Source organism: Bubalus kerabau, chromosome 19 (assembly GCF_029407905.1).
Source record: "Bubalus kerabau isolate K-KA32 ecotype Philippines breed swamp buffalo chromosome 19, PCC_UOA_SB_1v2, whole genome shotgun sequence".
In the NCBI taxonomy this organism is placed as follows: domain Eukaryota; kingdom Metazoa; phylum Chordata; class Mammalia; order Artiodactyla; family Bovidae; genus Bubalus; species Bubalus kerabau.
In genome coordinates this window covers 31,879,586-31,894,674 of record NC_073642.1, presented here as the reverse complement: position 1 = coordinate 31,894,674, position 15,089 = coordinate 31,879,586, and the positions used below count along the sequence as shown (strand labels likewise).

The 15,089-nt window shown below is 37.3% G+C and overlaps 1 protein-coding gene across 4 annotated transcripts in view; it reads left to right on the top strand.

The window, feature by feature from the left end:
* Positions 1-15,089, top strand: part of NRG4 (neuregulin 4) — a 116,474-nt gene that overhangs the window by 50,357 nt on the left and 51,028 nt on the right. For all 4 annotated transcript variants that reach the window (XR_008705362.1, XM_055555974.1, XM_055555972.1 and 1 more), the window contains exons 3-4: positions 862-927; positions 3,568-3,661. Coding sequence is in view for 3 of the 4 variants with exons in the window: in XM_055555974.1 (XP_055411949.1) it covers positions 918-927; positions 3,568-3,661 (104 nt within the window). In the remaining variant the exon portion in view is untranslated. The remainder of the gene's footprint in view (positions 1-861; positions 928-3,567; positions 3,662-15,089) is intronic.

Below are 15,089 nucleotides of genomic sequence, written 5' to 3'. Positions count from 1 at the left end.
AATGTAATATGTAATCTACAGTAAATTTAAAAGTACTTTTATAAAAAATTTAAAGGTTCTGTGGAAATGCAAACCTTTTGGTCATTTTTAATAAACTGAAAAATTGAAAGTTGTTCTTTTGAAAAGTCAAATTAGAAATAGGCTTTATGAGAAAGTTAAAATGTCAATTTCAAGTCATTCATTTTTACTTATTGACTCATATTTTTCATATAGAAACTCACATAGTATACTACTAAATTAACGTTGTTTATTGGGCTTCCCTGATAACTCAGTTGGTAAAGAATCTGCCTGCAATGCAGGAGACCCCTGTTTGATTCCTGGGTTGGGAAGATCTGCTGGAGAAGGGATAGGCTACCCACTCCAGTATTCTTGGGCTTCCCTTGTGGCTCAGCCGGTAAAGATACTGTCTGCAATGTGGGAGACCTGGGTTTGATCCCTGGTTTGGGAAGATCCCCTGGTGGAGGACATGGCCCACTCCAGTAATCTCACCTGGAGAATTGCATGGACTGTATAGTCCATGGGGTCACAAAGAGTCGGACACAACTGAGCGAGTTTCACTTTCATTAAAAGTAAAACATTAGACTTTTCTTTAGAGAGAGATTTAAGATTGCATTATATTACTTAGGCGGTGATTTGTATCTAGTGCATTTATACTATTTATTGATCTTTAGTTTTACCTGTTCAGACTTTTTTATTGATATATAAGTATCTAAAAATATAGATGTTCTAACCAAAGAATTTTGTCCCTAGCCTATAAATGCTTAATTATTTTCATCATTTAAAAGAATATTATTGTTATGATATTTGAAATTTTGTAATGCTATCAAAAGAGGATAATTTTTCCTGAATTATTAATTTTAGGTGCTGTTTTTCAACCCTAAACTTTCAGCCAAGAATGAAACTATTTAGAAGTTAAGATGACAACAGGTAATTTCTTGGAAGTTTATACTTTTGTCAATGTGTGTCAAAAAATTTATATCATAGAAATAGAAACAAAAAAGAAATGTATATCAACACAAGACTGTATTTTTTCCATCTAAAATTATCCTAGAAATGTGAAATACCTTGGTTTTGAAAGACCTTGCTTTATAACATGGAACTATTTTATTTAGACCTGTAGTTTTAGACCTACATTTTATTGCTTTTTACAAACTAATTCTGGTGTACTGTAAATCTGCTATCAGCTTTACAAATAAGTAAATGAAATCAGAATACAAATAGATTCAAAGATAGTGATTCAGGTTAGATGAGTATTCCTTACTGATAAAATCCCAGATGTTGAGTCATAACTGGTTGTGATGCTATTAAAAACAAGGACATTAATTTCAGCTACAGAAATCATTCTGTGTAAAGTTGACACTCCACCCTCAATGGAAAACCATATGTGATGATGTCCATGATTCTAACGTAATGTAATGTCAACTGGGATTTTATTTGTTAGCCAGATTATTCCTGGAAAATTGTTAGAATTATCTTATAAAAAGTTGTTTTGAAAAAAAGAAAAAAGTTGTCTTGTTGTAAAGAAGCTTCAGTTCAGTTCAGTTCATTTATTCAGTCGTGTCCGACTCTTTGCGACCCCATGGACTGTAGCACACCAGGCTTCCCTGTCCATCGCCAACTCCGAGTTGACTCAAACTCATGTTCATTATGTCAGTGACATCCAACCATCTCATCCTCTGTCGTCACCTTCTCCTCCTGCCTTAAATCTTTCCCAGCATCAGAGTCTTTTCCAATGAGTCAGTTCTTTGCATCAGGTGGCCAAAGTATTGGAGTTTCAGCTTCATCATCAGTCCTTCCAATGAATATTCGGGACTGATTTCCTTCAGTAAAGAAGCATAACATTGTATAAAAAAGAAAAAAATTAGAAGATTAGTTCTGGTTGGTTTACTTTCCTTTTTTCCACTTAAATTCTTTGTAAGTTCTGTTTTCCTCTTTACATTTTTATACTTTTATAATTGTAATGTGAGGGTGAAACAATTTAAAATAAAAGCAAAGTTCAAATTCTGACAGTGAAGACATCTGGTTCAATAGTAATTATATCTTAAGGATATTAATATCTTAGTGGCAAATAAATACTAAATAACTTTTTTTAAATTAGTGCGCTAGTTTTTAAAATGCCAAATTGGAACAATGCCATTTTCTTCTTCACATAAGATTCTACATCACTTTCTGCACAGAAGCGATCAGGAACCAACAAAGTTCAATTTTAAAGCAATGTATTAAATAATTCCCCCTTCAGGATCAAAAGATAAAGCATTCAGCAATTGACTTTTCTAATCATAAATAGTAGTCTATAGTAGTATAACTCAATGAGTAACTATAAAGACATATTTAAAGTATATAGTATATATAATACACACAGGAGATATGTTATAATGTTGTAACATATAATGTTATATAACATTATAACATGTTATACATACATATATATGTTATACATATATGTTATACATATACATATGTGTTATATAACATATAATGTTATAACATATCTCCTGTGTTTATTTCTAAATTTTTCTGTGTAATGGTTTTGGGGGGATTTTTTTTCAAAGAGTGAGTGAGGAGGTAGAGTCTGGAAGGAAGGGATAGGTACCAAGAAAGAAAGGGAAGGCAGAGAAAGAAGCATAACAGAAAGGTCAAAGATAAGGAAGGAAGAAAGGAGGGAGAAAGAGGAGAAAAAGGAAGAGAGACACGGAAATTTATTTTCTTAATATTCCAAAGTTTTTTGCTGTATCCCATATGGTGGTATTACTGTTTTCAGTTTTACTGAGGACTTGAAGTATGTCTTTATAGTTACTAGCTATTACCTAATGTCCCCTTGCAAATCAAAACCTAATAAGATATTTTTGTTTTTTGATGTTAGAATTGTCATATATAGAAATACTTAAAAGATGATTTTGAACATCAGAATTTATTTAATAATTTAAAATATTTTCCCACAGCAATTTCAGGCTTTAATGTGTCCGAAAAACCTTAAAGGAAAGATAGGAAACTAAATATACTATTGGGACAGAACTCTAAGCGAAGCTGTACTGAATGAGAAAAGCCACTATTTATTTTAAGATACTGGTCTTCTCCTTTTAATCTATTATATCGTTTAGTAGCTAAGTTGTGTCCAACTCTTTCCTGAACCCATGGACTGTAGCCCACCCAGCTTCTCTGTCCATGGAATTTCCTAGGCAACAATACTAGAGTGGGTTGCCGTTTTTTTTCTCCAGGGAATCTTCCTAACTCAGGATAACCCGCGACTCCTGTGTTAGCGGATAGATTCTTCACCACTGAGCCACCAGGGAAGCCCTTAATATATTATAGAGAGTCCCTATGTTTGCAATAGTTTTAAACTCCATTGTAATTAATGGCCATATCCTTAAGACAGATTAATTTATTTCCCTCAAAGAGATAGAAGTCCCTGCTTATCAAATAAGGAATAAGACTAAGTCCTTCATTTTAAGAAACAATTCTTTATTCTAATTTTTAGAATTACTACTTCAATCTAAGATATTTAGTCCTTTTCCTTATTTTATTAGAAAAACTATAATTTGTCTTTTATTTATGTATATGTTTTAGATCACGAAGAGCCCTGTGGTCCTAGTCACAGGTCATTCTGCTTGAATGGAGGACTTTGTTATGTGATACCTACTATTCCCAGCCCGTTTTGTAGGTGAGTAAAATGGGCTGGGGGAGAGGGTAATTTTATTTTTCATTATCTACTCACTTCTTTAAGAAGTGATAAATATTGAATAAAGAATGTGAAATGAAAAAGGGTAAGGAACACTTCATATCTATATAAATATTTACAGATAAATATTTATCTATATAAATATGAAGTGTTCCTTACCCATTTTCATCTCACATTCTTTATTCAATATTTATCACTTCTTAAAGAAGTGAAAAAGAATTATGGTTTAAAAAAAACAAAGCAAAGTGGCAAATCATCTCAAAAGCATTTATTTTGAAAATTTGTAGTGGTAGTTTCAAGTCTGTTAGTATTTTTTAATAATCCATTTTAGTAAACTCTCTACAATTTTAGCAAATTAGGGAAGACAGTCTATACTTAACATTCTGGCAAAACAGCTAGAGAATTCACTAATGTAAGAAAACACACCATGAGATATTTTGCTTTGATTTAGAATATATAAGTACATGATAACTGTGTTGGTACCAAGACTTCATTTGATATATTAAATTTAAAATGAAGAGTTAAGTTTTTCTAACAGTGGGAGCAAATTTTGAAAAGAAAGGATCTTAGTTTTTATTGTTTTAAAAGAATATGATTCACTTTGGGAGTATAGTTATAGCCAGTGATTAATAAAAGACTTCAAAACAGTACTTGTATAGCTGACTTCATGTGAGTTAAGTTGAATAGGATTAAAGGGGGTTACAATAAACCTCTTTTAATATGTGAACTAACAACATGGTACTACCAGCAGTGTTCATAGGTTTTAGCAGAGCTGACATCCAAAGATATTTTGTAGCATGTGTGTCAATTACTCTGTTTTTGTTATTTAACTGAAATGAGAGAGATAGAATCTAGATTTAAGACCATATTAAATAAAGGAATAGGAAAGTGAAATTTTCAGAAAAAGAGAAGATTGTTGGGATTTAGTGTGGAGGAGGAGAGACAGAGAAATAACCTTATAATTATCTCAGGAAGTTTTTAGAAGTTTTCATGGAAGGAATAGTGACTATTTTTAAAAATAGATATTTTCTTCCTCTTAGGTGAAAAAATAAGGGGATAAAGGAACAGATTAGCAATTATTTCTCACCCTCCAGATGCTTTACATTAGATTACATTTTAAATCTATTTACTGAAATATAATTTATGTATGATAAACAACATCCATGTAAGTGCATAACTGATGAATTTTGACTAATGTTTATACCTGTGAAACCACCACCACAACGAAATATGGAATATTTCCATTATCCCCTCAAATTTCTTTACTGACCATATTCTTTATTTACATTTCCATGTTTCATTCTCAGAAAAACCTTAGAGAAAAGGTGGAGAGGAGACCTAAGGAAATAGAAAAATAAGGAGAAAATGAAAAATTGACTGTATACTGTCTGTTATATTGCACTGAGTAAGTGGAAAGAAAGAGTTAAAGAGTATTGAAATATGGAAAGTTATTGAAATGGGAAGAAATCTAGTGTTTTAGTTCAGGCTACTATAGCAAAATACCATAGACTGAGTGGCTTATGAAAAACAAAAATTTATTTCTCATAGTTCTAAAGGCCAGAAGTCTGAGATCAGGGTGCCAGCCTGGCTGCTTCCTGGTTTGCAGATGTACCTGGGTAGAGCTTTTAACTGGCAGATTTATTGTCAGGAAGAGCTGGTAAGGAGCCAGCTATCAGACTGCAGAGACAACATATGATAGAATGAGGAGGACCTTCCTCTAGGTGTAAGCAAATTACAAACCACAGGCCAGATTGTTTTTTGTTTGACCCTTGACTTAAGTTTATTTTTTTGCTTTTTAAAGGGTTATAAAACATATTCAGAAAATTATGGAAGATTATGCCATGCATGGCAGGAAGAGAGAGTTCACTAGAGCTTCTTTTATAAGGTTGCTAATCCCATTCATGAGGGTTTCCATCCTCATGACTTAATCACCTCCCAAAGCCTCTACCTCCTAATACTATTATATTGGGGTTATGAAATTCAACATATTTTTGGGGGGGACACAGCTGTTTAGCCCATAGCACTTAGGTTGTCACTCTACTTTTGCATTTTATGTAGATGCATTTTTAGTTTATTTTCAAAGAGTGACTAATGAAAGAGAATGGGCTGCTTTGCTGGGAACTCATGCCAGGCTTAAGAATCTATCTGATTTCTTCCTAATTTCAGACTTTAATAGTGGTAGTAATTGAGGAGAAGTTGAAACCATGCCCCACGATTCATAATGGCTAGGAAGGAAGCAAGGTCACCATGTTGCGTGATCACAGGAGATTCTTTGAGATTAGCACTTGCTGCACAGTGTACAAGGTATATCCTGGAGTTATTAAACATACTGGAAGAAGGTGAAGTCAGGAGGAACAAAAGGGACCTTGAGAAAAAAGGAAGAAATATAGTGACTAAGGGTTCAGTGAAACTGAATGGCAGGTAAGTTTAAAATCATATTTTGTAAAAATAATTGCCTTCTAATAATTTTAGGACCATTTTTCTGATACAGTCCTATAGGCTATATTGCCTATATGTAAAGGCAAACTCATTTCCCATCCCAACTCATTCTGTTTCCTGCATTCCCTATTTCTGACAATCCGACCACCTTGTTATTCACTGATTCATCTTTAACTGTCATTGAAGCCTTGTCTGGTTGTCAGGTCAAAATTCTGCCTTTGCTGTAGGTCTTTCATCTTTCTAGCCCTCTGTGTTCTTACAATCATTGTAATCATTCTTACAATCATTAAGAAGCTCATACCTTCTTAATCCCTGATTTGTCTATAGAAATGGTTTCCTAGCCAATTTTCTTGGACCCTAATTCTCATCACTGCTTCTGCTAAAATAAAACTTCAGTGACAACCTTCATACCTACCCATCTGCCACAGATACAATGAAGTTTCACCTTTTGCCATAGCTTTTAGAAACATCTACTGTTTGCCCCCAAACCACCTTTGTGATCTTCTATTCTTCCTTGGTCTGAGTTCTACCTAGAACAATTTACTATTTATGTTAGACACATTTTGCATTTTCTCACCCTTCCTTTTCTTCCTGTCTGCTGGCATCTCACTCCAGAATACTTGCCTGGGAAGTCCCATGGACAGAGGAGCCTGGCAGACTACAGTTCATAGAGTCACAAAGTGTGGAACTTGACTTGCGACCGAGTACAAATGCATGTGCATATTCAAATCCTACTTATATTTCAAGGTTGCTTCCTTCCTAATCACTCACCTCATCACAAATCAAAATTAATCTGCTCCTCTCTGTACAGAGAAATGTGTGGAATTTATTGCCTTATATTTTGTATCACATATGTACTCACTTTCTTTATTCTACAATAAATATCCCCCATCATTCTTACCATTTAGGAAATTGCCTTGCCCATGGTAGATGACAGTTTAAATAATTGTTGATTCATCTCTGAATCAGTGGTCAGTATATTTTTATTGTGTGAAATATATAAGTAAATTAATAAAATACTTAGAAATACTACAATGGCAATAAACAAATAGGCTTTACAAATTTAATTTACTCTTTCTTTTTTTTTTTTTAACCTTCCATATTTTATTTTATTTTTTTTTAATTTTATTTTATTTTTAAACTTTACATAACTGTATTAGTTTTGCCAAATTTTTCTTCTGTCTCTCTCTCTTTTTTTTTTTTCTTCTTATTTGGACTTTCAAACCAGCATCCCCTGGTTTTTCTTATGTAGTTTCTTTATTTGCTTATTTAGCACAGTGATCTTCCTTTTTTAAGCTAATATTTTAAAGTTGAGGACTACATGGTATGAGTTTGTTAGTGTTGAGATTTGCTCTGGAGCCTGATTCATGTACAGAATTTTAAATGGTCTGTGTCTGCAAAAGAAGATTGTGGATTCTTTAATTGACAGATGTCGAGATTTATGTATACACTTTAGATCAGGCTTGTTATAATGTGCTGTTCAAATCTCTCATATCCTTAATAATTTTATCTTCATGATTTATCAGTAATTAAAGGGGACAGGGAGGCCTGGTATGCTGCGATTCATGGGGTCGCAAAGAATTGGACACAACTGAGCGACTGAACTGAACTGAAAGGATTATGTCCAAATTTCTCACTAATTTTGGATCTTTAATACCATGATTTCTGTTAATTTTTGCTGAATGTATTTCAGGCAGTGTTATTAAGCATATATTAATTTAGAATGGTTATGTCTTCTGGGGTGTGTGTGTGTGTGTGTGTGTGTAGTCATGTCCAACTCTTTGCGACCCCATGGACTGCAGCCTGCCAGGCTCCTCTGTCCATGGGATTTTCCAGGCAAGAATACTAGAGTAGGTTGCCATTTTCTCTTCCAGGTCTTCTGATGAAGTGTCCTTTTTTATCATGATATAGTGACCTTCGTCATCACTAATATTTTTTGTCTTAAAATCTATTTAACTGACATTAGTGTGTTATACTAGCCTTCCTGTTTTGGTACTTGACTCGTATACATTTTTCTTTCAATTTTCCAGTGTGTGTCTATAAACACATACAGTTAGTTGAACTTCACCTTTTCTGTCTTTACTGGAATGATTGAGTTTTATTTTTCCATCCTACATTCTGTTTATTTTCATTGACATGTCTTAAAATTAACGAAAAGAACAGAAAAAAATATTAGAATAAATAGTACATAATGAGTGTAAGTATTGTTTTGGAACTTGTGCTTCAGATGTGTCAGTGTGCATGTGTTTGGAGTCACATATACTATTTTTTGATTCAGTGGCTCAATATTGTTATTTTTTTAATGGATGGTGGTATAGTCACTAAGTCTTGTCTAACTCTTGCAACCACATGGACTGTAACCCCCCAGGCAAGAATACTGGAATAGGTTGCCTTTTCCTTCTCTAGGGGATCTTCCAGACCCAGGGATTGAACCCAGGTCTCCTGTACTGTGGGCGGTTTCTTTACCAACTGAGCCACAAGGGAAACCCTATTTTTTTTTAATTGGAGTATAGTTAATTTACAATGTTGTGTTACTTTCTGTTGTACAGCACAGTGAATCAATTATATATATTTCCCCACTTTTTTAGACTCATTTCCCACATGGGTCATTACATAGTACTGAGTAGAGTTCCGTTGGGCTCTACATGCACGCTCAGTCACTTCAGTTGTGTCCTACTCTTTGTGACCCTATGGACTGTAACCCATGAGGCTCTCTGTACATGAGATTCTGTAGGCAAGGATACTGGAGTGCGTTGCTGTGCCCTCTTCAAGGGAATCTTCCCGACTCAAGGTTCGAACCAGAGTCTCTTGCATCTCTTGCATTGCAGGCGGATTCTTTACCCACTGAGCCACCTGGGAGGCCCCTGTGCTATATAGTAGGCCATTATTAATATTTATTTATTTTATATATGGGCTTCCCTGGTAGCTCAGCTGGTAAAGAATCTGCCTGCAGAGCAGGAGATCCCGGTTTGATTCCTGGGGTGGGAAGATCCCCTGGAGAAGGGATAGGCTACCCACTCCAGTATTCTTGGGCTTCCCTGGTAGCTCAGCTGGTAAAGAATCTGCCTGCAATGTGGGAGACGTGAGTTCGATCCCTGGGTCAGGAAGATGCCCCAGAGGAAGGCATGGTAACCCACTCCAGTATTCTTGCCTGGAGAATCCCCATGGACTGAGGAGTCTGGCAGACTACAGTCCATGGGGTTGCAGAGTCAGACACAACTGAGCGACTAAGCACTGCCCAGCATTTTCTATATAGTAATGTATATATTGTTGTTGTTGTTCAGTTGCTAAATTGGGTCCAACTGTTTGTGACCCTATGGACTGTAGAATGCCAGGCTTCTCTGTCCTTCACTAACTTCCAGAATTTGCTCAAATTCATGTCCACTGAGTCAGTGATGCTATCTAACAATTTCACCCTCTGCCACTTCCTTCTTCTTTTGCCTTCAATCGTTCCCAGCATCAGTCTTTTTCAATGAGTTGGCTCTTGGCATCACATGGCCAAAGTATTGGAGCTTCAGCTTCAGCGTCAGTGCTTCCAGTGAGTAGTCAAGAATTGACTGGTGTGAACTCCTTGCAGTCCAAAGGACTCTCAAGAGTCTTCTCCAGCACAGTTCAAAAGTGTGTATGTGTTATGCCCTTTTCCTCTTGCCCTCAATCTTTCCCAGCATCAGGGTCTTTTCCAATGAGTCAGTTCGTCACATCAGGTGGCCAAAGTATCGGAGCTTCAGCTTCAGCATCAGTCCTTCCAATGAATATTCAGGGTTGATTTCCTTTAGGATTGACTGCTTTGATCTCCTTGCTGTCCAAGGCACTCTCAAGAGTCTTCTCCAACACCACAGTTCAAAATCATCAATTCTTTGGTGCTCAGCCTCCTTTATGGTCCAACTCTCACATCCATACATGACCACTGGAAAAACCATAGCTTTGACTATACAGACTGTCAGCAAAGTGATGTCTCTGCTTTTTAATGCACTAAGTTGCTCTTAGCTTTTCTTCCAAGGAGCAAGTATCTTTTAATTTTGTGGCTGCAGTCACCATCCATAGTGATTTTGGAGCCCAAAAATGAAATCTGACAGTTTCTACTTTTTTCCCATCTGTTTGCCATGAAGTGATGGGATCGAATCCCATGATCTTCATTTTTTGAATGTTGAGTTTTAAGCCAGCTTTTTCACTCTCCTTTTTCACCTTCATCAAAGGCTCTTTAGTTCCTCTTTGCTTTCTGCCATTAGGGTGGTATCATCTGCATATCTGAGGTTGTTGATCATTTCTCCTGGCAATATTGATTCCAGCTTGTGAAGTCATCTAGCCCAGCATTTTGCATGATGTACTCTGCATATAAGTTAAATAAGCAGGGTGACAGTATATAGCCTTGACATACTCCTTTCCCAATTTTGAACCAGTCCTTTTTTCCATGTCCAGTTCTAACTATTGCTTCTTGACCTGCATACAGATTTCTCAGGAGGCAGGTAAGGTGGTCTGGTATTCCCATCTCTTCAGAAATATTCCATAGTTTGTTGTGATCCATACAGTAAAAGGCTTTAGCGTAGTCAATGAAACAGAAGTAGATGTTTTTTTAGAATTCCCTTGCTTTTTCTATGATCCAACGGATGTTGGCAATTTGATCTCTGTTTCCTCTGCCTTTTCTAAATCCAGCTTATACATCTGGAAGTTCTTGGTTCACATAGGGCTGAAGCCTAGCCTGAAAGAGAGCATAATCTTGCTAGCACATGAAATGAGTGCAATTGTGCAGTAGTTTGAGCATTCTTTGGCATTGCCTTTCTTTGGTATTGGAATAAAAGCTGACCTTTTCCAGTCCTGAGGCCACTGCTGAGTTTTCCAAATTTGCTTGCATATTGAGTACAGCACTTTAACAGCATCATCTTTTAGGATTTTTATTAGCTCAGCTGGAATTCCATCAGCTCCACTAACTTTGTCCATAGCCACATTTCCTAAGGCCCACTTGACCTCACACTCCAGGATGTCTGGCTCTAGGTGAGTGATCACACCACTGTGGTTATCTGGGTCATTAAGAGCTTTTTTGTACAGTTCTGTGTATTCCTGCCGCCTCTTCTTAATCTCTCTGTTCTGTTAAGTCCTTGCTATTTTTGTCCTTTATTGTGCCCTCTTTGCATGAAATGTTCCCTTTGTATCTCCAATTTTCTTAAAGAGATCTCTGGTCTTTCCCATTCTGTTGTTTTCCTCTGTTTCTTTGCATTGTTCACTTAAAAAGGATTTCTTATTTCTCCTTTCTATTCTCTGGAACTCTGCATTCAATTGGGTTTATCTTTCCCTTTCTACTTTACCTTTCACTTCTCTTCTTTTCTCAGCTATTTGTAAGGCCTCCTCAGACAACCGCTTTGCCTCTCTGCATTTCTTTTTCTTGAGGATGGTGTTGGTCACCACGTCCTGTACAATGTTACAAACCTCTGTCCATAGTTCTTCAGGCACTCTTATCGGATCTAATCCCTTGAATCTAGTCGTCACCTCTACTGTATAATCATAAGAGATTTGATTTAGGTCGTATGAATGGCCTAGTGGTTTTCCCTACTTTCTTCAGTTTGAGCCTGAATTTTATAATAAAGAGTTCATGATCTGAGCCACAGTCAGTTCCCGGTCTTGTTTTTGCTGACTGTATAGAGCTTTTCCATCTTTGGCTGCAAAGACTGTAATCAGTTTGATTTTGGTATTGACCACCTGGAGATGTCCATGTGTAGAGTCGCCTCTTGTGTTGTTGGAAGAGGGTATTTGCTATGACCAATGCATCAATGCATTCTCCTGCCAAAATTCTGTTAGCTTTTGCCCTGCTTTATTTTGTGCTCCAAGGCCAAACAAGACTCTTACTCTAGGTATCTCTTGACTTCCTACTTTTGCATTCCAGTCCTCTATGATGAAAAGGGCATCTTTGTTGGTGTTAGTTCTAGAAGGTCTTGTAGGTCTTCATAGAATCATTCAGCTTCATTTTCTTCAGCATCAGTGGTTGGGGCATAGACTTGGAATACTGTGATGTTGAATGGTTTGCCTTGGAAACCAATACAGATCATTTCTGTCATTTTTGAGATTGCAACCAAGTACTGCATTTCAGACTCTTGTTGACTATAAAGGGCTTCACCATTCCTTCTAAGGGATTCTTGTCCACAGTAGTAGATATAGTGGTCATCTGAATTAAATCCACCCATTCCCATCCATTTTAGTTCACTGATTCCGAAAATGTCAATGTTCACTCTTGCCATCTCCTGTCCATGAATTCACCTTGATTCATGGACCTAACATTCCAGGTTCCTATGCAATGTTATTCTCTTATTACCTTTTAAACATCTGAAAAGTCTGTATCTATAGTGATGGTCACCTTTTAATTTCTGATATAAATGTTTTGTGTTTTTTCTTTTTTTCCTAGAGGTTTATTTACTATTGTTTTAACACCAGTTTTAAGCTTTGTTGATTTTTCTCAATTGCATTTTTGTTTCCTATTTCATTGATTTTTTTTTCCAGTGAAACTTTTAAATTAGTAATTTACCTCAGTCCCCATCCCAAATCACATAACTTCATATCAGTTCAGCCCTTAGCCTGAGCCTCATGACCAGTTGTTTTTATGTAGGATAAATCAAAGATAGTAGTCAACTTTTTCCATTTAACATTATCTCATAAATGCTTTTTTTTAATTGCCTTATCTCTTGATGCCATTTCTAATGAAGTATGGTTGACATTGGAGAAGGCAGTGGCACACCACTCCAGTACTCTTGTTTGGAAAATCCCATGGACGGAGGAGCCTTGTTAGGCTGCAATCCATGGGGTCGCTAAGAGTCGGACATGACTGAGTGACTTCACTTTCACTTTTCACTTTCATGCATTGAAGAAGGAAATGTCAACCCACTCCAGTGTTCTTGCCTGGAGAATCCCAGGGATGGGGGAGCCTGGTGGGCTGCCGTCTATGGGGTCGCACAGAGTTGGACACGACTGAAGTGACTTAGCATAGCATAGCATAGCATGGTTGACATGCAACATTCCATTCATTTCAGATGTATAGCATAATGATTTGACATTCATATGCGTGAATGTCTGTGTCCTTAAGTTAGGGAAGTTTCAGTCATTGTTTCTTTGAATAAGCTTTCTGCCCCTTTTTCTCTTGCTCTTCTCCTTCTGAGACCCCTGTAATGTAAATTTTATTATATTTGATGCTGTCCCATTGGTCCTTTAAGCTGTCTTCTCTTTTTAAAATCTTTTTTTTTTTTTTTCCCTGCTCTGTTTTGGTGAGTTCTGTTGCCTGGAAAATCCCATGGATGGAGGAGCCTGGTAGGCTGCAGTCCATGGGGTCGCTAAGAGTTGGACACGACTGGGCGACTTCACTTTCACTTTCCACTTTCATGCATTGAAGAAGGAAATGGCATCCCACTCCAGTGTTCTTGCCTGGAGAATCCCATGGGCGGAGAAGCCTGGTGGGCTGCCATCTATGGGGTCGCACAGAGTCGGATACGACTGAAGCGACTTAGCAGCAGCAGCAGCACAGAGTGTCCTATACCCTAGAACACTGATTCTTTCTCCTTCATCTAGTCTGCTGTTGAACCCCTCTAGTGTATTTTTTTTCGGAGAAGGCAATGGCACCCCACTCCAGTACTCTTGTCTGGAAAATCCCATGGGTGGAGGAGCCTGGTAGGCTGCAGTCCATGGGGTCGGGAAGAGTCGAACACCACTGAGTGACTTCACTTCCACTTTTCACTTTCATGCATTGGAGAAGGAAATGGCAACCCACTCCAGTGTTCTTGCCTGGAGAATCCCAGGGACAGGGGAGCCTGGTGGGCTGCCGTCTTTGGGGTCGCACAGAGTCTGACAAGACTGAAGTGACGCAGCAGCAGCAGTGTATTTTTTTAGTTCATTTATTGTATTCTTCAGCTCTCTGACTTCTGTTTGGTACTTTCTTATATTTTCTATTTCTTTGTTGAAGTTATCTCTGTGTTTATCCTTTCTTCTTCCAAGTTTGGTGTCTTTATAACTATTACTTTTAACTGTTTAGTAGGTAAATGACTTTTCACTTAGGCCATTAAGTGACTTTTCACTTAAATGCCATTTCACTTAGGTTTTTTTGTTTTTTGTCTTCCTGGAATTCAGCTTATTCTTTCATTTGGAACATATTCCTCTGTTTCCTCATTTTGCTTGACTCTGTATTTGTTTCTATGTATTAGGCAAGATAGCTCTCTCTCCCAATTTTGAAGGAGTGTGAAGGCCTTGTGTAGGAGATGAACCTTATTGTTTAACTTTGCCCTGGATCTTTATTGTCTCTTCAGCTGCCTTGCTGTTGTTTCAGACCTGTGAGGCTTGAAACGCATTCCCCTCTGGCCAACAGAGCCTGACAGTCAAGGGGCATCCCCCCTGGGGAGAGGGCTCCACATGACTACTGGTTCTGGCAGGACCTAGGGAGAAGCCCTGGGAATGGGACACTTGCCTGTCACCTCTGCCAGGTTAGTGCCTGCATTTATTTCTTATAAATTACTTAAGGATATTTCCTGACACATAGTGAACAATCAACAAATATTTGTGGAATGGATAAGCAGCTCTGTATATATGGAGTGAAGTTCTCGTTTCAGTTTTTTTCTTAGGGTAACTTTCTGGGCCTGGAATGAACAGTCATAGAGTATATGTTCTTGCCTGGGAAATCCCATGGACAGAGGAGCCTGGTGGGATACAGTCCTTGGGGTTGCAAAAGAATTGGACAGGACTTAGCGACTACATAACAACAACAATGTAACAACATATTTTCGTAGCAGACAGTGTTGAGTTTTGTTTAAGAACACAGGGTCTAGACTTCAGCATAGCTGTGAGACTGTCTTTGCCCATACAAGCTGTATGCTTGTGGATTATTTGCCTCACTTCTTTGACTCACATTTGAAATTGGAAAATCAAACTCCTCTTGCCCAAAGATGTTATGAAAAATTTAAGCACAAGTAAATGGCAACCCACTCCAGTGTTCTTGCCTGGA